This window comes from Crinia signifera, chromosome 9 (assembly GCF_055691185.1).
Source record: "Crinia signifera chromosome 9, ASM5569118v1, whole genome shotgun sequence".
NCBI classification, from domain to species: domain Eukaryota; kingdom Metazoa; phylum Chordata; class Amphibia; order Anura; family Myobatrachidae; genus Crinia; species Crinia signifera.
In genome coordinates, this window is record NC_139225.1 from 44,280,589 (window position 1) to 44,307,061 (window position 26,473).

General features: G+C 44.2%; 1 protein-coding gene across 2 annotated transcripts in view; it reads right to left on the bottom strand.

The window, feature by feature from the left end:
- BCAP31 (B cell receptor associated protein 31) overlaps positions 1-26,473 on the bottom strand; it is a 50,701-nt gene that overhangs the window by 7,031 nt on the left and 17,197 nt on the right. For both annotated transcript variants that reach the window (XM_083159022.1, XM_083159021.1), the window contains exons 5-7: positions 16,796-16,931; positions 14,271-14,391; positions 9,169-9,269 (exon numbers count right to left, since the gene is read on the bottom strand). In XM_083159022.1, coding sequence (XP_083015148.1) covers positions 9,169-9,269; positions 14,271-14,391; positions 16,796-16,931 — 358 coding nt within the window. The remainder of the gene's footprint in view (positions 1-9,168; positions 9,270-14,270; positions 14,392-16,795; positions 16,932-26,473) is intronic.

The following is a 26,473-nucleotide window of genomic DNA, read 5'->3' on the forward strand; positions in this document are numbered from 1 at the left end:
CTAATAGGGTGTTAGAGTTAAGAAAGTTTGTGAGGCGAGAGTAGACAAGTCTCTCCAGTAGCTTGGAGAGGCATGGGAGCTGAGATATAGGACGATAGTTAGAGAGAGTGTTAGGGTCAGAATTCTGTTTTTTTAGAATAGGAGTTATCACTGCATGTTTGAGCAGAGAAGGAAAAGTACCAGTAGTAAGAGAGAGATTGCAGATTTTAGTTAAGGTTGGAATAATCACAGGAGATAGATTTTTAATGACTTGCGCAGGTAAAGGATCGAGAGGAGAGGTAGTAGAGTAAGAGGATAAGAAGAGTGCGGATACTTCCTTTTCATTTGTGGGCTCAAACGAAGAGAAAGTGCCAGAGGGTTCAAGTGGGAAAGAAAGAGGGTTAGAGGTAGTGGAAGAGCATACCATTTCATTTCGGATGTTATCAATCTTGTCCTTAAAGTAGGAGGCAAGTTCTTGTGCACTGATGGTAGCCGGTGGGGGAGGAGGGGGAGGGTACAGAAGAGACTTAAAGGTGTTAAAAGGTCGCTTAGGGTTGGTGGCATGAGAAGAGATGAGAGATTGGTAGTATGTTTGTTTGGCAGTGTCCAAAGCATTGCTGTAGGAGTAGTAGCTAGTTTTATATGCGAGGAAATCAGTCGTACTACGAGATTTGCGCCATTGGCGTTCTACTTTACGTGAATGATTTCGTAGTTGTCTTATAGTCTTGGTGTGCCACGGTTGGAATCTAAGCCTACGCGGGGTGTAATGGGTAGCTGGAGCCACGTCATCAAGGGCTGTTTCAAGAGTCTGGTAGAGGTGGGAAACAGCAGAGTCAGGAGAGGTAAATGTAGAAATTAGTGAGAGCTGTTGTTGCAGGGAGGTGGTAAATTGTGGAAAATTAATTGCATTAGTATTTCTGCGGGTTAGAGTAGGCTTGCATGATTTCAGTGTCAGTGAGCTTGGGGTAATGGAAGAGAGTGAGAGGGTAATGAGATTGTGATCAGAGAGAGGGAAGGGAGTGTTAGTAAAATCAGAGACTGAGCACAGCCTGGTGAAAACAAGGTCAAGGCAGTGGCCTTCCTCGTGAGTACATAATTATTTTTACTTCATGTTAAATTGCAGAGTTAATTAGAATGGTTTGGATTATTGTTCTTAAAGCTCAAGGTCCTTACAAACTGGGCAATTTTGCGGGGGCGGGGTATAAAAGCTGGGCTAAAAAAATCGCTCAGTACATACACACTGAATGATTTTTCACCCATTTCAGCACGGTTTTTCCTGGGGGTGGGCGATGTTTCATAGCAGGATGCTATGGAAAGCTGTTCACTATGTTGCCTATCTGCTGGTAATGCAGCACGTATCCATGCTGATCGACGGGCCATGCACTGATTTCAGCTCAAAATTGCCCAGTGTGTATGGACCTTTAGAGAGGGCACCTGTAGTTTCTTTTTTCCTGTGTGGTACTGTACCTGTGGGGAATTAAAACCTAGCTGGAACGCAGGTTTGAATCTAACCAGCCACAGAACCGATGTAAATCATAGCTGTACCTATAATATCCCCCAAAGGGATATTATGTCTCTCCTAGAATTACTACTACCTATATATTATCGGACTTAAAATAGAGTAAGCAGCAAATTAAAAGTGTAAAAATAATACACATCAAAGTTTTAGACTTTCTAACGGAGTGAGTTATGGCAATATGCGAGATGCAGCTTTCTTGGCCATGCAAGCTGCCCTCCAGGAGGCAGCCTGAGTAATGGTCGCAATGTTCCTCTTAAACTGCGATTGAATCACGGTTTAGTGCTATTGCATATGCAGGAAGGGGGCAGTATGCAGGCATTAGAATTTGCATTAAGGACCGCATAAGATAAACTGCTGTGAGCAGCTTATAATATCAGATCCTTAGCCATGTTATGCTGCCACTGCATTGTATTATTTTCTTTTTGTACAAGAATAATCACAGACACTGTGGGATGAGCTGCCCCCACCACAACTCTGATAAGGCAGGTGACAACTAAAAGGTAAGTGTTCAGCCATCCTATCCTTCCATTCCTATTGCTACTATTCAGAGGCAGCAGAGTAGTAATTTATCTCGCCCTATGACATTGCATGCAACAGGAGTGTCCTCTAGGCCTTCCTCCTGCCAGTGTGTGGGTTATCTTTATGACTAGCACCTACTCTGACCGTAAATAAACAGCAGCTCAACTTGTGACTTTGAAAATAACCAACATGACAGGCTGGGCTGCACGTACACAGCAGCAGGTGAACACCTCTGTCTGACGCGGTCCCTACCACCCCTCCCTCCTAAGGGCCACAGGGCATTCTCTACAGCATCGCAGCCTGCGTGGAATTTTACCAGCTCAATGGATTTTTATTGACTGCTTCATATCTAATATCAATAATCATTTGAGTCCAAGTCCCATACACTCAGATAAACCACACAAGCTGTATTAGTCATTCCCAGTGTGCTTACAGCTGGTATAAGGAGCATTAACTCTGCAACGCCAAATTAAATAATTGGCTACAACGCAGTCAGGTAGCGCCAACGTGCAAGATTTAGTGCTCTGCTTCCAAATTTCTCTTTGCGGTCTGTAAATACGGATCGGGGAAAATGGTGACACACTGGCTGCAGTGCCAGGATAAATCCCAGCCCACTCCATTCCAGGCTGGCAGTGCACACAGACCCTCCAGAGGCACCGGCTGCCCCCATCGCTGCTGTAATGTAACAGCTTTTATTATGGTCTGGCTCTCTGCCCACACACTACTACAGGCATGTCCAACGTAGGCCCTCCTGATGTTTTGAAACTACACATCCCAGCATGCTTTGCAATAGTTTTAGCATTCTCTAATAGCAAAACTGTGGCAAAGCATGCTGGGATGTGTAGTTTCACAACATCTGGAGGGCCAACGTTGGACATGCCTGCACTACTAAATTACTAAAGGTAAATACTCACATGGTGCTGAGGGCAGCGGTGCATGCTGCTGGGAGACATCAGTCCTAATACTCCAAGTAGCTGTATATATTAAATATTTATTCCTATTTCCACCCGATCCATTATTTTTTTAAAATTAAATGAAACACAGAATATCCACCATGTATTCTTATAGGGCCAGTATACTCTTCCACTCATTACAGCCTGTAACACCCAACAGACAATTACCAGGTGTTTTATACCCTCTGACACCGGACCCCCTCCCTCTTTCCTGCTGGCTCAGTGTAGAAATAGAATATATTGAAAAACATTTTTTAAGTTGGTCTGAAGAGGAAAGTTTGCCGGGGTAGGTATGGAGACATGGGGAAAGTCTTATCTGTAATGGGCCCATTTATTATTAAATAGTTGTGGCTTAATCGCTGAAAAGACCCATTTCCAGAGCATAACCACAATTAACCAGATCGCATGGAGTATAAGATTATACCCTAAAGGTGTGTACATCCCGATTCGATTGGGATAGAATCAAATGGCAAGCAAAGCTCCTTCAATTTTGCCTATATAGTATAGATCTGTATGTACTATACAGTCTTGCCTGCAGTCTATTTTTATATTCCATTTTGAGGCTGTAGAGACTAGCATTGGGATCGAATCATCATCAAATGCAGCTGAAAACCGTTCGATCAAATATAGACCAAATCGAACAGTGTGTACGGGGAATTAGGGAGTGAAAACAGAGTGGTAAAAAAAAAAAAAATAATGAGAGGAAAAGAGGTGAAGATCTAAAAGGTGGCCATATACTACTGCGATTTCTCGCAGCAGTGTATAGCTATCCGATCCCCCTTGGGCCGCCTGGGACCTTCCCGGATGGCAAGATTGCATGCAGTCCTTCGGCATGTGGGTATGGTATAACCCTCCGACAGGCGGGATTTCACAGGTCATTTCTCAGACAACGGAATCCCGAAAGTCTGCGAGTCATCCAACACCACTACTTGTGACGCATCGCATGGGTTCCCGCTCCCCTTTACCGGGAGGTGGCCAAATCGTGCTAGTGTGCTGGGCCTTTAGACATAGCGGAGGCTTGGGGTGGGGAGTATACTGTACATTTATGCTGAGGTTTTGTGTTATACGTTAGAGGAAGTATTTAATATAGCATGTGATGCCAAAGCCTGGCTCAGGACCAGTAAGAAGGGAATTACAATACGCAATAAACTATGTTTTCTACATTGGCTTAGCGGGTGTCCATTTTCTTTATGCAATATAATATCATTGGGATTTATATTGGCAGAATACTCAAAACAGCATTCCATAAATGTAGATAAACATTGTTCCATGGATTCATTGTCCCCAAATCAATTTTTTTTTTTCTTTAAAAAAATGAATAGAGACTGAAAATGTATTCCTAACTCTGCAGTAACAAGAGCAGTGACCGTTGGACATCTATATAAAGCACATGGAAGCATTACCCCTGTAAAATGATCAGGAGGAAGGATGGTGGTCTGACATTGGGAGGAACACTAACCCAGTACATGCTGTCCTCCTTGTGTGACTTGTATATTATACATAGTACACAGTACAGTACAGAGTGCTCTGCTGGGGTCTTCGCTGTAGCTTCCTCAGCAACCATGGTGTTGGCTGACAACCACAGCACAGCCTGTTAATTCACTTCATGTAATAGACTGTAGTATTAATGGGCTGATAAGGACTGGGCCATGCAGACTCTTCTGGTTTACAGGTGTAGCAAATCAGGGGACCAGAAACGTTGTAGCTGCCAAACCTAGCTGCAGTATGGCAAGGTATCTGGCGCTGCTGGGCCCAAAGAGAAGGGAAAGTCCAGGTTACGCAACAGTAATACATGAGTGTAGCATAGGTTGGGCACTTGTGTAGTAGATGGTAATGGGTGTGGATAGAAAAGTCTACAGTCCCTTAGTAGACAATCAAGGCCAGAATGTTCGGTACTTATGTAGTATCTGGGCTGCCGATTTTGTGATTGTATGCCTTACCTTAAGGCATACAATCAGATGCGATGCGATGCGATGCGATTCGATGCGATTTTGCATAGGATTCAATGTTAAGAAGGTCCTGTTCATTTCCCCACTATCCAAGTGGGCATAGAGTTGATTTTATATAGCGTGGCGAGCGCAGCGAGCCACCGAGCCCAAAGCGTGGCGAGCGAAGCGAGCCCCGCGAGGGGACGCATATTTCTTAAAAAGTATTCTGTGTCCCCTCGCGGGGCTCGCTACGCTCGCCACGCTTCGGGCTCGGTGGCTCGCTACGCTCGCCACAGGTTTATATCCAACTCCATGCCCACTTGGATAGTGGGGAAAGGAAAAGGACCCCTTTTTCCCATTAAATTCTATGTTAAAATGGACTCAGACCATTTTAACATTGAATCCTATGGAAAAATCTTGACCATCGCATCGCATACGATTTGGTCGCATGCGATGCGATACGATGCGATGCGATCCGATCCGATTTCTAAATCGGCAGCCCAGATACTACATAAGTACCGAATGTTCTAATTGCATATGGCATGCCACTAGGAATCCTAACTAAAACTGTTCAGCTCCAGTTCCTTCCAGACTGTGCTTCTTATCCACTTATTTGAAGTAGAATAACAGCAGAGACAGAATAGATCATCAATTAGGGGGAGCGGCTGAGAGGGACTGTCGGCTATTATAACAGAGGGACCAGAAAAGATCTTGTGTTAATATGAAGAAATGTAATTTAAGATTTAAAAAATGTTTTACTCCCATGAGAGAGAGTGAGGGGTATGAAGCAGTGAAAAGGGAGGAGAAGTGAGCCACAGGCAAAGTGGCCCATGGCAACCAATCAGCTGCTCTGTATAATTTTAGATTATGAAAATGACAGATGTTACTTCAGTGCTGATTGGTTGCCATGTCCCACTTCGCCTTTATCACCGCTTCATACATCTACCCCTGATTGTCCCATAAGGGAATAGCCAAGTAGGGTCGCATCATCTTACGGTTTCCGTTTAGGAGAAGAAAAAAAAAAAAAAAGAAGAACTGGCACCGGCACCATGCTTTGCGTGTCTTTGAGATTTACAGGGCCAATAGGAATCCCTAACAGCTGAAAATATTCAAGCATAAGCATTTCTGTTAAAACTGGGCTATAAACGTGCACTCTCATGTTTATATAATTTTCTTCAAACATATCATCATACTAATGATTTACCAAACCTGCAGCAGAAATGGGAATTAGAGGTGGGTAGGCTGTCTGAGGTTGAATGGAATGAGGCACTTGTATGTCCTCGTAATTCCACTGCTTCAATTAGATTTCAACAAATTCAACTGTTTATTTTACACAGAACCTACCTGACTCCGGTTAGATTAGTACAATTTGGTGGAAGAACTTCTGATATATGTCCCAAATGTAAAAGTAACATAGGAACATTTTGGCATCTATTATGGGATTGTCCGGTGGTTAAACTATTTTGGACTAAAGTGCTTCAAGCTATATCTGTAACAGGAATTCCCTTAAATAACTTAACACCAAGATTTTGCTGCCTTGGGGTATCTGATAAGGATGTCCTGGATAAACATTCTAGACAATATATAATTAATTTGTGTACATTGGCTAAGGTTTGCATAGCTAGACTCTGGATGGATTCATCAGGGCCTGATTTTAAGGCCTGGATTTCGTTGGTGAATGTAACAGTGTTACATGAGAAATATTTATATATTAATCGTAAGGCTGAATTTAAATATTATCGTATTTGGTCCCGATGGCTTTCATCAAAATATTCATCACTTAAGATATAACTTAATTAATAGTAGATCAATTTTTAACTCATGTTAATCTGGAAAAGACATATGTTCAAATGAAAAGATACTGATACTGTAAATTATATATATATATATATATATATATATATATATATATATATATATATATATATATATATATATATATATAAAAAATATTTATTAATATTGTATTGCATTGTATTGATGTGTTGTTTTTTTTAAATATAATTTAATGAATTATTTGTTTATTATTTATTTATTTTTAATTTTTTAATTGTTTATTTATCTAATTATTTATTATTATTTTTTTACTTCATCTCCTCAAAATTTCAGTCGATAAATTTTGTTGTTTGCTATGTTAATCTGTGTATCAGAAATTTAATAAAAATCACTCAATTTAAAAAAAAAAAGAAAATATTCAAGCATTTTATTCTACCTATAGTATGTACAATATGTCACATCCCACTATTCTTATGGTTAGAATGAGAATATCCAGTGTACACTATTGTGGTGTTTTCTTCTAAAGATGTGCAGGTGTGGATTTCGCTGGATCTCAAAACTGCATCTTAATGGCCCTCAGAGGTCACATTTTGTATAGCCAATAATATACATACAGATTAATCTAAACGCACTTTAATTATGGTGCTAACAATCAAATAAATCCAAATCGATCTCTAGTGCCCCCGAGAACACACTTTCCTGAAAAAAATAAAAATTTGTCACCAACACTAAATATAAGCTCATACTGATGGTGCCCACACATGGTGAGATGTGTGCTAGGTGCAAATTGAGCTATACAATGTGTGCTATGCAATTTAAACCTTATCACTGCGCTATAGCTGTGCTGTGAACTACATAAGATTTGGACTAGACTACAATATGTAACTTACACGGTTCAATGTAGTCTAAAATCAAACGCATTCTATTTCAAACCCAATGCGCGACATTGAAATTGAATATCAATATACAGTAGTGCAGGCAAGACTCTGGTACAGATCTGTACTAGATAGTCTAAATCGAATATGTACACCGGAGCAGTGCGATTCGAACTGAATTGAATCTGGATGGAATAGAAAAGGAATTGCACAGTGTGTACACCCCTTTAAATATGTAAAAAGTACATATTGCATGTGATTCCCTACACAGGGTGCGCTTGAACTAGACACGATGCAGTTAAAAAAAAACCTGCCTGCAAATACTTTTGCCTTGCGATATGGACTACGCATCACATGGCATGACAAACACGGCGCGATTTGAACTAAAATCGCACCATGTGTCGGCACATTGAGACCTAAAAGCAAATTGGGATACTTCACTTGGGAGAGTGCATCACCTACATCCAATGATTACAAATGGGTTATATTATTTTATAACTGCTTTGCGGGTGAGCCACAAGAAACTGTAAAAATACTTTTAAAATTTCAAACTAAAGGGGTATCCAATTACCCACAGTAAAAACAAACAGATCACCCATAAAACATAATAATTTGCACGAAAACACAGGTTCAGTGAAACCAGTGTGTTTTTGATGGGGTTTGCTTTTTCCTAATGCAGCTCCCCACCCGCCACTGTAACCCAAAATGAGGGTATATAGAAATCACATGTTTTTTTTCCCACGCACTTCCAGACCTGCGTTCTCTTCCAGAATCGGATAGTAGGGTCTGTGTGTGTGTGTGTGTGTCTTTCCAGTGTTATCCCCATCAGCCCTTGCAAATTGCAGAATCACCCACCACAGTCAGACATGCCTCCTCATTCAAAAGGCAGCCGACTGTCAATCACCGACAGTCTGCTGGTGTAGTGCGACCAGTAAAATGCAAGGTCTCGAACATCCTTACTTCGCTCTATGTGCTGGACCACCAACCACATCTGAATCTCCCTCCCTTCGCACTCTATGGTGGAGAGACATTTTTATAGGACTACTGTTATTGAAAGCACAATGGTTCAATGTGTATTCCACAGTTTTAGGGCACTTATAGCAGATTTGGATTCACCTTCAAAACCCCTGGTTTCGTGTTGGGTATCAGGGATAATTGAATAGCTCCCGCCAATCAATTAGCTGCAGGTAAATTACTGCTGATAATTAAATACTGACAGAGGAGTTCTAGGGAAAATCTAAATAAAACCAAAAGGGTTTGGGGATAGGTTGCCTTTGGCTGAATATAAAGAGTCAAGTACCCATATAAGTAAGTGGAGCACCTATTTACTCTACTTACAGCAACAGATGAAAACACAGAGCCGTCATCTTACAGCAGAAGCCAGTCACTGCTCAGCTCTCTACAATGCAGCGCAGGAATTCGCAAGCCGCCAATGACAGATGATTGATTTGGCTATTTGTCTTAAAGGAAGGTCAACAAGAACACAAGTCTGGTGTCTTGTTATCGGAGTTATGTAGGTAGCACTATGCAGGCACTGGGTGCGGGCACCATAACAGACCTGAAACCACTGCAGCTGTTGCTGGATGTAGTCGAGTAGGAGTGGAGAGACCAACACTCACCTGCAGTTTGGCATGTTCGCTCAGGAGCCGGTCATATTCCTTTGTTAAGCCCTCGCTCTGCTTTTTGATAGCAATCACTTCATTGTTAGACTTCTGCAGAGCTGTTAAAAAAAAAACAACTGATAAGTTATCCAGCAGTTTATGTGCTGACAAGCTTAGCAAAGCTCTCCTGCCCAAACAGGTATTATAATCGCAATGATTTAAATTTGCAGCCAAATGTTACCGGAGGAAGAACAATGTATTCTGAGAAAGGACTTGGTGTGGGAACGGGAGAAGAAAAGGTACTTGTGTAGTTTCACGGCGGCAGTTACGTAGTTAGCGTAGCGTCCCTGTCAGAATCAGCGTAGTGTTCCTGCGGCCAGCTTAGTTAGCATAGTCAGCGGCCCTGTCAGAATCAACATAGTGTTCCCGTGGCTGATTACCAACGTAGTCAGTGTTACGCAGTTAGCGTACTCAGTCAGCATTCTGTCACCACTAATTTCATTGTCTCAGTTATGGCTGCTGCAGCGCAGGGGATCTGGCGGTTACCGGCGCTGTGTGAGGTGCTCTGTAGGCTTGCCAGGGATGCTGGGAACGGAGCTGCAGCTCGTGGGGAAAGTACAGTGACTACGCTGCCTGACAGTATGGTGACTAGGGCTTCCGCGGGAACACCACGCTAACTACGCAGGGCTGCCGCGGAGACACTACGCTGACTATGCTAGGCAGCCGTTGGGCTACGCTGACAACGTAGCTTAGGCTGCCGCCGTGAAACTACACAAGTACCGAAGAATACTAATATGATCTGGAGTTTGACATTAGTGTCATGAGGCTCATTCATTCTAACCTATCCTTGTGCCTGGTGCACATACAACAGAGGATGATGAAATAGCTGCAGACCTAATAGTGGTGCAATAGGATAATCCTTAATGACTTCTGAAACACTAGTACAACCAATCATGTGCTGTGTGCCCCCCATAGGTCACCAGGAGGCACCTAGCACATGGTTCTGAGGAGATCTCCTTTCCGGAGAATCTGTAGCTGCTTGAACCACAGGTGAGAGAGTGTAAGGGGTACTTAGATGTAAAGGGATTTACTAAGATGTGAGTTCTATTGGAAGATGTGATGTTGCTCAAAGCAACCAGATTCAATCTATTATTTTCTAGAAAGCGCTAAATAAATATGTAGAATTTGATTGGTTGCCAGGTTTCTTTTATGAAGTACAGTGGTATGGGTAACATACAATAATGGCTGTGATTGAAAGAATACGGTCAAATAACAAATATGCAAAGAGCTGAAACCATAGTTGTAGCCATTGACACATAGGCATTAGCAAATGTAGCTGAAGTCAGTAGCATCAACCATATGGTGGATGCAGTAAGGAATAGTCTCTATGGGGGTGCCGGATGGGGTCCCGATAGTTGGGATCCCAACAGGCAATTACCCGACGTCGGGATCCCGACTGTCAAAACACAGACAACCGGGTTACCGACAGCTATTTTCCCTCGTAGGGGTCCACGACCCCCATAGAGGGAGAATAGAATAGGTGGCTCGCATAGCAAGCCACCGTGCCTGCAGCAGGCCCGCAAGGGGCTTTGTTGCGCTCGCCATGCTGTCTGGGTCCGGCCAGTTGGGATCCCGATGTCGGGATAATGACTGTCGGACCCCTATACCACACCCCTCTCTGGGCAAAGAACATTGCTTGCTGCATTACACTGTCTGGTGTATGATGCCAACATCATTGCAGGTAAAGTGTAATTTTATAGTTTGAGAGAGGAAAAAAACAAACACAAAACAACACATTTTACCCTTTCAAGCTACAGGTTGAGTATCGGTTATCCAAATTATTCCAAAAACCATAGCTACCGAAATGTACTTTTTTTTTTATAACTAAAAAGGCACTACTGGGGGCATGATACGCCACTGCCACTACTGGGGGCATGATACGCCACTGCCACTACTGGGGGCATGATACGCCACTGCCACTACTGGGGGCATGATACGCCACTGCCACTACTGGGGGCATGATACGCCACTGCCACTACTGGGGGCATGATACGCCACTGCCACTACTGGGGGCATGATACGCCACTGCCACTACTGGGGGCATGATACGCCACTGCCACTACTGGGGGCATGATACGCCACTGCCACTACTGGGGGCATGATACGCCACTGCCACTACTGGGGGCATGATACGCCACTGCCACTACTGGGGGCATGATACGCCACTGCCACTACTGGGGGCATGATACGCCACTGCCACTACTGGGGGCATGATACGCCACTGCCACTTGTCACTACCGGGGGGGGGGGGACATGATACGTGACTTCCACTACCGGGGGGACATGATACGCGACTGCCACTACCGTGGACATATGTGACGGGCACTAAATATATGCAAGAAAAGGATTGCTTAGCATTAAATTGTGTGCCTGGGACAGTGTACAAACTTTGTTTCAAGCACAAATATAATATTTGTGTTTATATTTCATGTGTTGATACAACATAAATGCATTTTGTGTTCACATACGGGTCCCGTTTTTAAGATACCTCATTGAGATCTAAAAATATTCTGAAATATGGAATACGTGATCCAAATCCCTTCTGGTCCCAAGCATTTTGGAGGTACTGGTTTCCTGGCACGGCCACAATCGCGGGTAATTTTTAATGGTCTGCGATGCGACTCCCGCGATTTCCCATTGAAAAAGTCAAAATCGCGTCGGTCGCATCGCATGCGGCCAAAAAAAGCATGCGATGGTACCGACGCGATGCCCGCGATTTCCCATAGGGAACAATGTAAAATGCCTCAATTTACCCAAATCAACATAGGGAACAATGTTAAATGGGCCAGAGAGCCCAAAAAAACCCCCTGACCAGTGAAATGGCCCCCCAAAAATAGTTAACGCCACCCCACGATCAACGTGAACCCGAAGCGTGGCGAGAGCAGCGAGCCCGCGAGGGGCGGCGCTACGCGTCCTCCGACCTTTTCATACCCCCACTATCCACGTCGGCGTGGAGTTGAGAATAGTGTGGCGAGCGCAGCGAGCCACCGAGCCCGAAGCGTGGCGAGCATAGCGAGCCCCGCGGATACCTGTGAAGCCCGCGAAGGGACGCGTTTACCTGTGAAGGTATCCGCGTCCGCTCGCCACGCTTCGGGCTCAGTGGCTCGCTGCGCTCGCCACACTATCTATTCTCAACTCCACGCCGACGTGGATAGTGGGGGTATGAAAAGGTCGGAGGACCCGTACCACCGCCCCTCGCGGGCTCGCTACGCTCGCCACACTTCGGGTTCACGTTGATCGTGGGGTGGCGTTAACTATTTTTGGGGGGCCATTTCACTGGTCAGGGGGGTTTTTTGGGCTCTCTGGCCCAACATTGTTCCCTATGTTGATTTGGGTAAATTGAGGCATTTTACATTGTTCCCTATGGGAAATCGCGGTCATCGCGTCGGTCGCATCGCATGCGATTTTTTAGCCCGCATGCGATGCGACCGACGCGATTTTTTTACCTGCGATGCCCCAGATCAAGATCGTTGTGGCCGTGCTAGGAAACAAGTACCATTTTGGATAAGGGATACTCAACCCGTATATCCTATTACTCTCAGTAGAAAATATGCAGTATATATTTGAAACCATCGAACACACATAAAAAAAAATAAAAAAAAGAAGGTTCCTTTAGCAAATTTTCTTAACTTTTGTTATTAAATCAAGCATTTGGAAAAAGCCTATAGAAAAAAAAGGTATACAGTCCCTGGGTCAACAGTCACTAAGTCGACCACCAATGGTCAACAGTGACTAGGTAGACACTTGAAAATGGCTTGCAAATGCCGAATTTCTACTAGTTGGCCAAAAAAATATATTGTAATAAGAAGGGATTTTTGAGCAAATGTTCAAAACGCACTAATAAGAAGTTTTCTATTAAGCAAACAAAAAGGTCAACTACTAGTAGCAAACCTTCCTAACCAACCCTCCAGCTACCTGCAGCCAAGAAACCTTTTATAGAAGGTGGCTCCAAGGCAGGGGGGGGGGGATTAATGCTTTTTAGGGTTTACAGAGTTCAACCTATAGCCCATGGGACATTAAGAGCACCTATTTCCCGTTCATGTTCTACCATGTGGCCAGGCCTTCCAGGAACTGGGCAGGGGCCGTAATTCAGCTCTGTCAAGTGACATTACAGACAGGTCAATGTGTATATTTGTGCTCAAGATCATATTTGCAACCTGAAGTGCCAAGCAGGAGGTGACTGGACACGACAGTCATATGTCAAACTTTGGAAGGTCAAAAGGACTTGACACTTAGGAAGAAATAAACTGCCTGTCAGTGGACACTGAAGGCTGAGCAAATGCCTTTTTGCCACCCATATCAGCGAGTTCTCATGCTGCCAAAATATTGCAACAGGACAGAACTACCGATTTGCCTTCTAGCGCTACTGTAAATGAAACCAGTGCTTGTACATAGATGATGATCCCCTAATACTTTAAATGACTTCGCTGGCAAAAGTGCCGTCAGAACCTTACACACTAGTTTCAAACTTTTCCTCCCAAACTTCACCCCTATTAATGGCAGCCTATTGTTCGGCGTGGGGACACGAAACGCTGGTGAAAGCAAGGTAACCCGTTTGGACAGCCTTATCGTTTTATTGTTCTAGACCAGATAACTTAGCATAACAGATACCAAAAAAATATATATCATAAACTGCTGTAAGCGATGGTGTAATGCTTGATTTACAGATGGACAATCTGGAGTTGATTCAATCAAACTCAGAGTGGAAAAAGCAGTACAATTTCTGGCGTTCCCGTGTGACTATATAAATAGAACTCTCCATTTGTTAAGGAAAGCAGGACGTTTCCATGACAGTGGACAGGAGACTCAACATATCTTGAGTTTCTAACCTTGAAGGACCAAGTGACCTTACTTTGAGGATTCATCAGGTCATGATCATTCCACTGCTGCAATCAGCAAGGTGCCCTTGTCATTCATACACGTTGGACTATAAACGGGATGACGTGAGCAGGTGTTATCAGTTACACATTGATGGGACAGAATTTATGTGCAAGACAATGATTGTCTATAGAGGACAAAGGTGAGAGACAGTTTAATGGGAGTTACTGGGAACAATTTACATTTTTTGGTGGACTCCAGCTCCTCCTTGAGTTTCCTGACTTCTCCTTGGAGCTTCTTGTTCTCCTCCTCAGCATTGTTATCTGGCAGGTCACTAACCTCAATCCCAGATGCCTTCAGTTGCTGGACAAATAGGAGAAAGAAGAGCCATGGTTACTAAAAGGTTAATAAATCCAATTTAAATATTAACCATCTCCTATAAGTCATGATCACACATCAATGACCAGGCCTATTTTATGTCCTTGTTATGCTTGGATTACCTTAAACTACATCATACTGTTAGGTTTTGATTGGTCCGTTTGATCAGATTGACCAATGTGGCTGTGTGGGCTCTTTTTTCTTTGGGGAAAGAAGCATATTGGAAACAAACATTCCCGTTCAATTAGCAACAGGAAGGGGAAAATCCAACAAATCGATTGTTACTTTTAGTAAAATAGCACAACCATAAAAAATATCCCCAAATATAATGACCAGGTTCTCAAAGAAGCACAAATCAAATACACACTCTATATGTATGCTGTTTACTTGTTACCCACCTGGCTGCTGCACAGCAAACCGAAAACAAATTCCTAGTATACCTGGCCAATAAAGCTAATTCTGATGTTACTTTAAAGGCCTAATCATTCAGAGAGTGGCAGTAAATCATGAAACAGGGGTTATCACAACAGCTACACTGAGTAGTCTGCTGCAACACTGACCCCTGCTGGTTAATATTTGCATAATGCAGTGCCGAACCAAGCAGAGCAAATGGTCACTTGATCCAAAAAAGGGGGCACCAATCTGTAGCACAGGGTGCGATCGCCGGCTTAAGAACTTGCATTCTTTTCCAGGAATAAGTACATAGATTTTTTGTATTTTTACAAGCAAAGCTGCAAATAATGTTTAGAGCAGCCAAAAGCAAAATAGCACTTTATAGAGGTTTTTCCCTACTGTACACTTGTCAACTATGTACTAAGACTCAGAGATTGATAAAGCAGAAGTTAAAAAGGAGAATAGCTATTAAGGGCCTTATTCTAGTTCACTCTGACAAAATCCTTCTTAGATGGACAAAACCATGTGCACTGCAGGGGGGGGCAGATGTAACTTTTGCAGACATAATTAGATTTGGGCGAGTTATTTTGTTTCAGTGCAGGGTAAATACTGGCTGCTTTGTTTTAAACTGCAATATAGATCTCACTTTGAAGTAAAACCCCACCCAAATCTAATTCTCTCTGCACAAGTAACATCTGCCCCACCTGCAGTGCACATGGTTTTGTAAATCTAAGAAGGATTTTGTCAGAAAGAGTGAACTAGAATAAGGTCCTAAGCCCGGTGAGGTGATGAACCGGGAGGCAGTGGCAAATCAGCTTCTAAACAGGCTATGTTTGAAAAATGACAGTTGGGGTCTATGTATTTAGGGGAATATTCAGAGCTGATCACTGGATTATCAAATGACGGTACTTATGTATTATCTGGGCGTCCGACTATTGCATTGCATCACATCGCATGCAATATAGTGGAATACAATGCAATGCGAGTTTTCATCGTAAAGACCCAATTTTTAATTGTATAGTCAACCATTGGGTGATTTCATACCCCCACTATCCAACTACGCATGGTGCCCGAAGCGTGGCGATCCCCACGAGGGGACGCAGAATACATGTAAAGTTATCCACGTCCCCTCGCGGGGCACGGTGGCTCGCTACACTCGCCACACTATATAAAATCAACTCCATGCGTAGTTGGATAGTGGAGGTATGAAATCACCCATGGTTAACTATACAATGAAAAATCAGGTCCTTACAATGAAAAATCGCATTGCATTGCATGCCTTAAGTAGTGGCATGCAATGAAAAAAAATCGGGAGCCCAGATAATACATAAGTACCCAAATGACTATCGAATGCGTACGGATAGCAGTACATATGCGTAACGCCAAACAGCGACAAAGTTGACTGAGATCAGTCATCCAGACCCTGTCATTTTTCAAACACAGGCCATAACTTGCCAGTTAGGAGCGGATTGGCTGCTACTTTACCTCCGTATTCTTTAGCTCACTCCAAGGCATAGTATATAGACCCGTAACGAATTAAATACGGTGCTAAGCTTTTCAGGCAGTGGTTTTCTTACACTAGAGAAAGACATTTCCGTCCTTAATAGACCAGGGGTGGCCAAAACGGTCCTTAAGATCTACCAACAGTCCATGTTTTCCTGGCCACCTGTGACTCTGTGGAATGTGTTGGTTAGGAATGAATGTAGCACATGTTTGAAAATGTGATAGTCAGAGAAACAGCTACACCTGTGCACCAGCTAGGTCGTCTGGGAAACGTGGCCTGTTGGTGGATCTCGAGGGCTGATATGGCCAGCACTGAACTAGAGCATGCTGGTGCGCACCCCCGTTTCCCTTTGAATCACCAATAAGCCGTACAACTATCATGAAGACTGATTGGAGCTGATAACCGGTTACACTTCTGATGTATGACACTTCTGCACCCCATGGCACACAACAGCTAGGGGGTACATCACTACAAACATGCAGTGCCCGATACCTTCTTCAGCTTGTCATTCTCCTCCATGTACTTTTTGGCAGCATCGCTGGCACTCTCAGCCTGCTTTTTGAAGGCCTCGTTGGATGCCAGGAGAGTGGCTTGTTTGGAGATTAGTGTGACCAGACGTCTCAGAAGACTGCAGTGAAGAAAAAAAAAAAAAAAAAGTGGATTTTTCAGTTACATGTGTCTCACACGTGTTGTAAAGATGCTCAAACAGCCCACGTGTAACTAATGGGTTGGCCCAGGCCACATCTATGCAAAACTGAAGTACAATGTGCAAAATAGGATTTTATCACCAGGTCGAATAGATATTTCTTTAACTAGCAAAAACATGTAGCAATGCTAAAGGCCCATACACACTGGGTGACTGAGCTGAAAGCAGCACAAAACTTGGCCAGTGTGTACAGCCCTGCAATGAGCACTCCCGCATCATCGCTAGCCACCATCGCTCATCTGCTGCTATTACCAGCGGATGAGCTATGGGGTGGATGGCTTTCCATAGTGTCCTGCTATGCAAAGTCATCCACCCCCCAGAAAAAAAAAAAAAAAAAAAAAAAAAAATCGCTCAGTGTGTATGCACCATAAGACTTTAGTAACAAATTTAACCTATTTACAGATCGAGCAAAGAGAACATTCAACCTTTACAAAATAGACAGCATGCGGCACTGATCGGGGCTCTCCTCAACTGTGCCCTCTGCTGGCTATAGACAAGAGCTGGAGTGACAAAGATTCCACAATCCCTGCCCTAGGGACTAGCACAGACCCGGACACTTCACAAAAGGCAGCATCCCCCCCCCCCCCCCTTCCAGGTCTGACCTGGCTTCTACAGCGACAGGGGTTCTGCACCCACTGCTGTTATACGGTCTCCAGTGAAGAAGCCAACAGCAGCTTCCTATTCAAAGCAGATAGAGGGGGAACATTTACCCTATGTGTGTGTGTGCGTTTGGTACTGCACCATCTCGAGGCCAGATAGGATGGTACTGACTGTTTCCCCTGGTAGGGGATGGGTGCATAGGAAGCTGAACAATGAACTGCAATGGCACCTCATACCTGCTGTAGTGCATCTCGTAGCCTCTGGCACAGTGCAAATAGCGAATAACTGCAGCGGTTGTTAAAAGGTGGTCACAAATTTGAAATAAAAATAAATAAAATGATTCAAAACTAAAGTGATTTGTACAAGAGGTTTCTTGCCAGAGGAGCAGTATAGAGGGGTTGGAGTACAAGTCTGAGTGCAGAAGATTCATTTGACTGGGCCTCTGTCACAAGGTTCCAAGTGCCCCATATAAGAAAGATGTTGCCTTACTGCACCACAAGCACCCTCCTTTCCCAAATCATCATCATTTAACAAGGAGATTATATTGGCACATAAACTACTACAATTCTGCCACTGCTCAGCTTGCTAGAGCTGAGCTTGGCAATCCAGCATGGGGCTGCGGTATGTAAACAAAACATTTCATTTAGCCCCCCCCACACACACACACACCAAAAAAAACTACCGAAAACAAATGCTTGTAACGAAAGAATGAAGGGCAAGTTCAAGATGCTACTTTGGCTGAGGGAGTCTATTCATTCACTAGATAGATAAACATTTATGTTCTAAAAGCTCTGCATTCCTGGACAGCCAGACCCTATTTCCAAGAACACCAGTACACAACATATTACCGAGCCAGTACATACAAGTGTGCCCAGTACAGTCGTCATACACACAAAAATAAACTTCTTTAGTGCCTCGCTAAATGTTCTCAGCTTGTTATGAAATAGAATCACTTTTGGGGTCGGGGAAACAGAGTGAAATGTTAATGACAATTTGCAAGTCTTTACACACTGTAATCCCTCTAAATGTATTCTCTGCCGTGAAAGGTATACAGACCGTACAATGACTAATTAATGCAGGACAGGGTTGAAGGGCAGCGCTTTCCATTATTATATAGGAAGAAGAATACTGCAATGTATTATCGCAGCAGTGTACACTGCTGCGATACATCACAGTAGTGTATGGGCACCTTTTACACAATTCTAACATCTAATGCTGGGTACACACCAGGACGACTAGGGCCCGATCCCCACAATCTAGATCCAATTCCGATCAATTGGATGTAGATTGTGTGCTGATTGGGCCCTTTTCTGACCTGGTGTGGACCGATACCGATCCGATGCGCGGTCCCGCGGGTCGGTCGGTCGTTATTGAGATCCTACCTGCTGCAGGTAGGATCTGAATGACGACCATACAGCCGGGTGCGGGTCGCCATCGGATCGGACCCGCTCACGGTGCACATCGTGAGCGGGTCGTGCCCCCCCGCGTCATCGTGAGCGGGTCGGACGATACACTGACGACCCGCTCACGATGTGCATCGTGAGCGGGTCGTCCTGGTGTGTACCCCGCATAACTCCCTCGAGCTGCCCGAGACTTTCCCGGGCGGCAGGATCGCATGTGGTTCCTTTCCCCATCTCGGGGAGGGGGCGAGTCGGAGGTCGGATGGGTAGTAGGTCCAACCTCCGGCTCAGGTTCGATGCACACAGGACCAAACATAGGATCCAAGGGGGACATTACACGCATCCGATTTGGGCAGATTGCTTGGCCAGATCCACCTGGATCGGGTGAAATAGGCCCAAATCGGATAAGCGTATGGGCACCTTAACACTTTTTTTTTTTTAAGCAGGACATCGATGTGGTGGCTGGAGGAGAGGATGGAACGACATATATAGGCAATTTGACACCAACATTTTAAAATGACCCCTAAATAACACATAATAAAAAGCAGGCTTCCTATTGTTGTCAATCATCTACTCTGAAACACACTCTCTCTATCCTTAACATACTCTACAGGGCTAGCCAATTGCGCTGGTAAGAACTAAATCAAGAGAACAAAAAAAAAAAAAAAAAAAACACATGTAAAGGAAATAAACTATTTAGGGACCTAGTTAAACTTCACCTAATTAAAACTGGCTACATGCGACTGATTAAAGATCATGTATTTTAGGGTTTGAAAGTCCAAACTCTGTACTCGGAACTGGGTGAGGATCAGTCATAATGTAGTAAAATAATTTCCATGCCACACAATCTGTTCTAGAAATTTTACAATGGTATTATCAGCGTTATCGTGGACATTTAAGAACGTACAAATAAATAAAAATTACTTTCATACACCCAGTTGCATCATTCTACAGTCAAAGAGGAGAAACTGAATAAGACTTGGACAGCCACAGACATTGAATTCAATGGGATGACAATGCAAATATTTCAGGACTTGTCCAGCATTGTGCTGCAACAAAAGGGTAAAATATGCCTTTTTGCAGATGACACAAAGGTATGCAACAGGGTAGACACACCAGGAGGGGTAAAACAAATGACTGATGATCTAGGACAGGTCCATTAGAGGAACGGTCACAAGCATGGCAACTACAGTTTAATGCCAAAATATGCAAAATCATGTACAGATGGAGCAGGCTTTAAACTTTGCAGGGGCAGGCTACCGCCAGGGGCGCTAGCACACACAAGACGCTTGCACGCCCCATGGCAATGGAGCCTGCTGGGAGGTCCCCCTAACCGTCCCAAAGTGGGCAGCATCTCCCTGAAGCAGAGACAGGCAGGGAGACGCTGCCCAGCCGCCGTGATACTGGGACACACGCGCGTCCCAGTCCCTATCCCCGGCGCTCGCCAGTGAAAGGAATCTGGCGGGCGCCGGGCAAAGATATCTGTACTTGGACTTAAAAATTCCAAAGACTAAATATAGTATAAATGGCACTGTAATGGAAACTACTGAGGAAGAGAGGGATCTAGGTGTCACTATTTCTGGGGACTTAAAGGCAGGTAGGCAATGTAACAAAGCAATAAAGAAGACAAGTCAGATGCTTGGTTGCATAGGGAAAGGTATCAGCAGTAGAAAGAAAGACGTAATAAGGCCACTGTATAGGTCATTGGTACAATCTCATCTAGAGTACTGTGTTCAGTTCTGGAGGCGATATCTCCAGAAGGATATAAATACATTAGAGACAAAGAAGAGCAACTAAAATGGTGCATGGCCTACATCACAAAACGTACCAGGAAAGACTAAAAGATCTTAATATGCATACATTAGAGCAGAGAAGGGAAAGGGGGGACATGATAGAAACTTCCAAATATTTCAAGGGTTTTACCAAAATACAGGTGGGAGACATTCTTTACAGGAAGAGGAGCAACAGACCAAGAGGACACACACTGAAACTAGAGGGAGGTAGATTCAGGGGAAATTTGAGGAAAAATTACTTCACAGAAAGAGTAGTAGATAAGTGGAATAGCCTCCCATCAGAGGTGGTAGAGGCAAATAAAGTAGAGCAATTTAAACATGCTTAGGACAGGCATATTGATCTCCTTACAAAACAATAAGGATCAAATATGGTTTGAGGTAACTTGTTTAAAAAGGTGGGCCAAGTGGATCTTAACTTATCTGCCATCAAATTCTATGTCTATTCTGTCCACTCCGGAAGAACTAGGGAAACCTAATATTAGGTCTCAATGGGGATTCAAGTTGTTCATGAAGGGGCAATGATGAAGTCATAAGTCCTGCTCCACTTGGGATTCCCCAGTGTCATTGGCGAATAGGCCAGATTCATCTGAGCAGTCTGTTCTTCCTACAAACCGTGCAGAAACTGGTCAGAAGACCGGAATTCTACGTGCAAGACCCATCATCTGCTGCTGCGAAACCGATGGTGATCTTTGCTTCAAAGTCTGGGGTGTGAAATCTTGCTCTGACCTCCTGAGCGGTTTCAATTTCTTTGTATGGTTTTCTCTGAATACTTTTTTTAGTCAATGTTTTCTGGTATAGTTTTGGGTTATCATTTGAATATCAGGTGTCATAGGATAGGATTACTTGTCTCCACCCCCCATTTACCCATCACATCTTTTACACTTGATTACTTGAAATATTTCCCACATGGACCACTATCACGAATATAAATCTGCATTGGTTTGAAATAATTACTTGAGGAATGTTTAAAGACTTGAGATTGTCAAATGTTCAGGAGCTGGTGGGGGGGGGGGGGTCTTTCTTGTTATGGTCACAATAGCAAGGCAGTGGTTTGCCCTTGTGAATCTCTACTTACCTAATGTGGGGTAAACCCGATTTATGATGGAGACTTTGGAGGCCATTGAATCCAGATTGTTACTAATTGTACACAAAATACCCAGTTAGAGATACTTCTGGGGCTCCTATATCATCTTTCAAAGAGGTTAGCAAATTTGGAAAGGTGGGTTCCTCATTACTTACTAAAAAGCCTTTCAAGACCCCTTAACGCATGTGATGCGGAGATGGAGCGGAGCCCATTTTCCGATTAGTCCCCTGAGCGCATATATAACCATTACTCCTAAAGTGAAAATATCAAAGCCTTCCTGAAAGTTATAGGTCAATATATCTGTTAAAATTAATGCAAAATTGACCGCCATTAACCTTACGCGCTGGTTACAAGCATAATCTACTCCGATCAAGTTGGTTTTGTTCCTGGGAGAGAAGGTTAAAAGGTGCATACACACAGGGGAGGGATTTACTAAGATGGGTATTCTACTTCACTTGTGATGTTGCTATTGGCAACCAATCAGAATCTAATTCTTATTTATTTAGCACCCTCTAGAAGATAGTAGACAGGATCTGATTGGTTGCCCATAACATGTGAAGTAGAATACACATCTTAGTAAATTTCCCCCTGGGTGTTTTGGCCCAGTGTGTATGCTGACCAATGATGGACGGGGGAAATTTTCCAAGGGGTGGATATCTTTCCATAGAGTGAAATTTAGATAGGATAGCTGTTGTCGTATGTTCCCTGTGTGTTGCACCGAGGTCCCTAATGAGGTTGATGGTGTTTACTTGTATGTCCCCTGGTCATATTGGCCAATAATCAGCCAGCTTTGTTGCCCCACCTATAATAACGGTTAGACACAAAGCCTACATTTTTTTGGCATCTGCCAACAGGAAGCTTTCCATTAATTGGTGCTTTTGCTTGTAATCTAGGACAGTGGCGTCGGACGGGTGTCCCACATGTGTGGTAGGCCTCGGATACAGAATCGTGTAGAGAGTTATATTTTTCTCTGTGTTCCCTGCGTTTCTTGGATTGGTAGGCCATTATACGACCCCTCAGGACAGCCTTCGAGGTAGCCCATAAATAAAAGCAGGGTCTTTCCAATGTACAAGGTTATCATCTGTGTATTCATGCCATCTGCAGTGTAAGAATTGAGTGAACTGCTCCGATTTGGACAACGAGGAGAACCTCCAAAACCTTGTTATGGTTTCCGGGTTTGCTTTCTGAAGGGTCACTGAGATGGGGGCGAGGTCTGAGATTAAGATATCATGTATGTCTACTGCAAGAACTCCGGGAAATAGTGGGTTTAAAAGCAGTAGATAGCCGATTCTAGAGAATGAGTGGTGGACATGAGTGAAAGGTGTATGTTTTGTCATTAGGGTTTAGGATTCTCTACGAGTCATGTAGGTTATGTATAGTCTGAAGAAGATGGAGACCCTTATCCCCAGTGGGAGAGTGAGGTTGGTGTTGGGACAACCTGTCCAGAAGGGGGTCAGCCACACAAATTAAAGTCCCCCCCCCCCCCGATTATTACAAATGTAGCCCCAGCCATCCTTGGCCGGGGCTCGCCAGACCCTCCCCGCTGACGAGCGCCAGAGGACAGGGGCTACACTGAACTGGGACTCTCGGCGGGGACGCTGCGTGTCCCTGCCCATCTCCACTTCAGGGAGACAGGCAGGGTAAGATGGGTGCTCGAGGCGGCAAAGGGTACCTGCTGCGACAGCGGGGGAGGCGGTGGGGACCGGAGGCAGGCTCCGTTGCCAGGGGGCATGCGAGTGTCTCGTGCACGCGCGCCCCCGGCCGGGAATGGCGGGGCTGGCGCTAGAAACGCAAGCCCCTGATAAGATGGGCCAAGCTCCATCTGTAGGTTATGATTTATATGTTGTAGCAGCAGGTTTGAGAGAGCCTGGTAGAAGGCGTAGTTTGGGAGTGGCGGGGCGTACCAGTTTAATAGGGTGTAGGGTGTGTTTTGTATAAGCACATCCATAAGTAGAAACCTACCCTCTTCGTCTTTTAGGGTATATACTATTGTGTACTGTAGACGTTTGTGGAAAAGAATAGCTACCCCTCGTCTCTAATCCATACATCCCTTAACGATATGTCCTGAGAAAGTGCCCAGTGTGTCTCTTGTAGAAATACTATATCAGGGGAAAGGCGCTTCAGATGAGTAGAAATCTTTTTGCGTTTGACCGGTGAGTTTAGGCCATGTACAGAGTGCAACTAAGCTGATCATCCACTCATTGGTCATCTCACGGCTTGACTACTGTAATGCTCTCCTCACCGGCCTCTCTCAATCCCAAATGGCTCCTCTCCAATGTGTCCTCAATGCTGCAGCCAGGCTTATCTTCCTCTCCCGCCGCTCTAATTCTGCCACTCCCCTTCAACAAAATCTGCACTGGCTTCCATTCCCCTACAGAATCCTCTTCAAACACCTCACACTCACATACAGGGCCATCTCGAATTCCATTGCTCCATATATCTCTAACCTCATCTCCATTCATACACCCTCCCGCCCTCTACGGTCGGCTGACGACTGTCATCTCTCCTCCACCCTGATCACTGCTTCCCATGCTAGAGTAGAGGACTTTGCCCATGCTGCACCCCTTCAGTGGAACGCACTCCCTCACTCCATTAGACTCTCCCCGACCTTGCAAAGCTTCAAACGGGCACTGAAAACTCACCTATTCATCAAAGCATACCCTTCCACTGCATAAACCAGCTGGTTCTCCGACCCCTTGCCTGTTTACATCCTGCTATCTAACCACCACCCACTCGCTTGCACCTCTTGTAATCTGTCTGTCTCCCCATCCTAATAGATTGTAAGCTCCCTCCTGTTGTCAAAGCCCACTTCTCTTCACATGTCACTCACAGCTCTCCTATACTCCAACACTCAGTGACCATCTTCCTCTGCATACTCATCTCCATCATTGGCCTCAAGCCTCTAGTTGTATGTTGATTGAGTCCTCACTACTTACATTTAAGCTGTAATGTGTATTGATCTGTGGCGCTCTTTATTTGTACTGTATTTTTGTTTTTTTGTTCAATGTTGAAAGAGACAACAATATAATAATCATGAGAGAAGCCATTTTATCTCGTCTTTTAGGAGTTATAATAGATGCTGACACTCTGTATTCTAGTCCTGAACCAGTAAAGTTATAGACCCCCACCCCCCACTTTACTATCAAGATAACATGAAGAAAGTCTCAGAGCATAGGAATGTCTTGGTACCAACAGAAACCAAAAAAGAGGGGGAGGGAGGGTGAGCAGGACCTTGAAACAAAGAATGAGTCTCTCATGTATTGCTTATCTAAATATGACATATGGAAACTGTGTATGCATGTATATATCCCTGGACAAAATAAACGAGAAGCCAGACGTGTGTTGGAATCGCAACTTGTGTGTGCGCGCACTTCATTCGTCTCTCAATCGATTCATACAAGTCTTACAGATCTATGATGGACCTAAAAGTGAAGTTTATCTCCAACATTACTTATGCCAAGCTTTGTCTCCCTGTATTGTTCCTTTGTACGGCGCTGCAAAACACTTGTGGCGCCTTATAAATAAAATAATAATAATAATTCCATGAAATTACATGTAGTGTGTCATTTGTAGTGGTGGTGGAAGTGTTGTGTCGTGGTCGAGGCATCATCCCACACTACGTTTCAGCTTAAGATTGGCAGTAATTAAAGTCAGTGTTGTAGATGGTTCCCCAGCCCAGCCCAGCCTCTGGGGAGCCAACCCAGAATCATCAGCTCAGTGTTCCAGCCACGTCCACCCGCAGCACCGCACTGCAGTGTAGTTGATAATAAAACATTTAGATGGTAAAGAGAAGCAATTTTTACAATCGCTCCAATCCTTATTTTCAACATTTTCCAACAAGAAAACACAAAAAACCGAGGCTTCAACCGCCCAGGTAATTGGTCCAAGAACCATGAACATAAAAACACATAAACATAACTTTACATTAAGTCTTAATCTATAATGATTCAACAGGGGTAAGAGTAGCAAGAGGAATAGTAGGGGGTACAGGGGCATCAGCTCTTTTAAGAGCCCTCCGTATCTGCCTTTTATAAAGGGGTCTGCCTTCGGGGTTAGTCCCGGCCGGCCTGGAGTGGAGATCATGGAGGAGAATTTTCGGCCAGTGCCAGCGATGACACAAAAGATCTCGCTGAGTGGGGATCTTCGAAAAGATGAACTGTGACTTTTAGTTTTGCATGGAATAGTAGCGCAAATTGGTAGTGGCGGTCAAAGAGCATTTTGCAGATTGGGGAGAATTCCCTACACTTCTGTGAAACCAACGCAGAGAAGTCCTGAAATATCAGGATCTTCCAGCTGTCTACAGATACCGAACCCGCCCTACAGTATGCACGAGTATGGATTCCTTGTCTCTGTAGTTCAGGTACTTTGCTATGACCAGTCTGGGCCGATCGCCAGGCTGTGCCCGTTCTAGACCCAACCTGTGGGCCCTCTCTATAATGACTGTTCCCAAGGTCGTGAGGCCCAGAGCATGGGTGAGGTCGGATTGGAGGTATTGCAGTAGGGTTTGGCCAGTGATCGATTCAGGAATCGCAGGTTTTCTAGATAGTCAATTTTGTCTGAAAGCGATTTTATTGTCACTTCATGGCG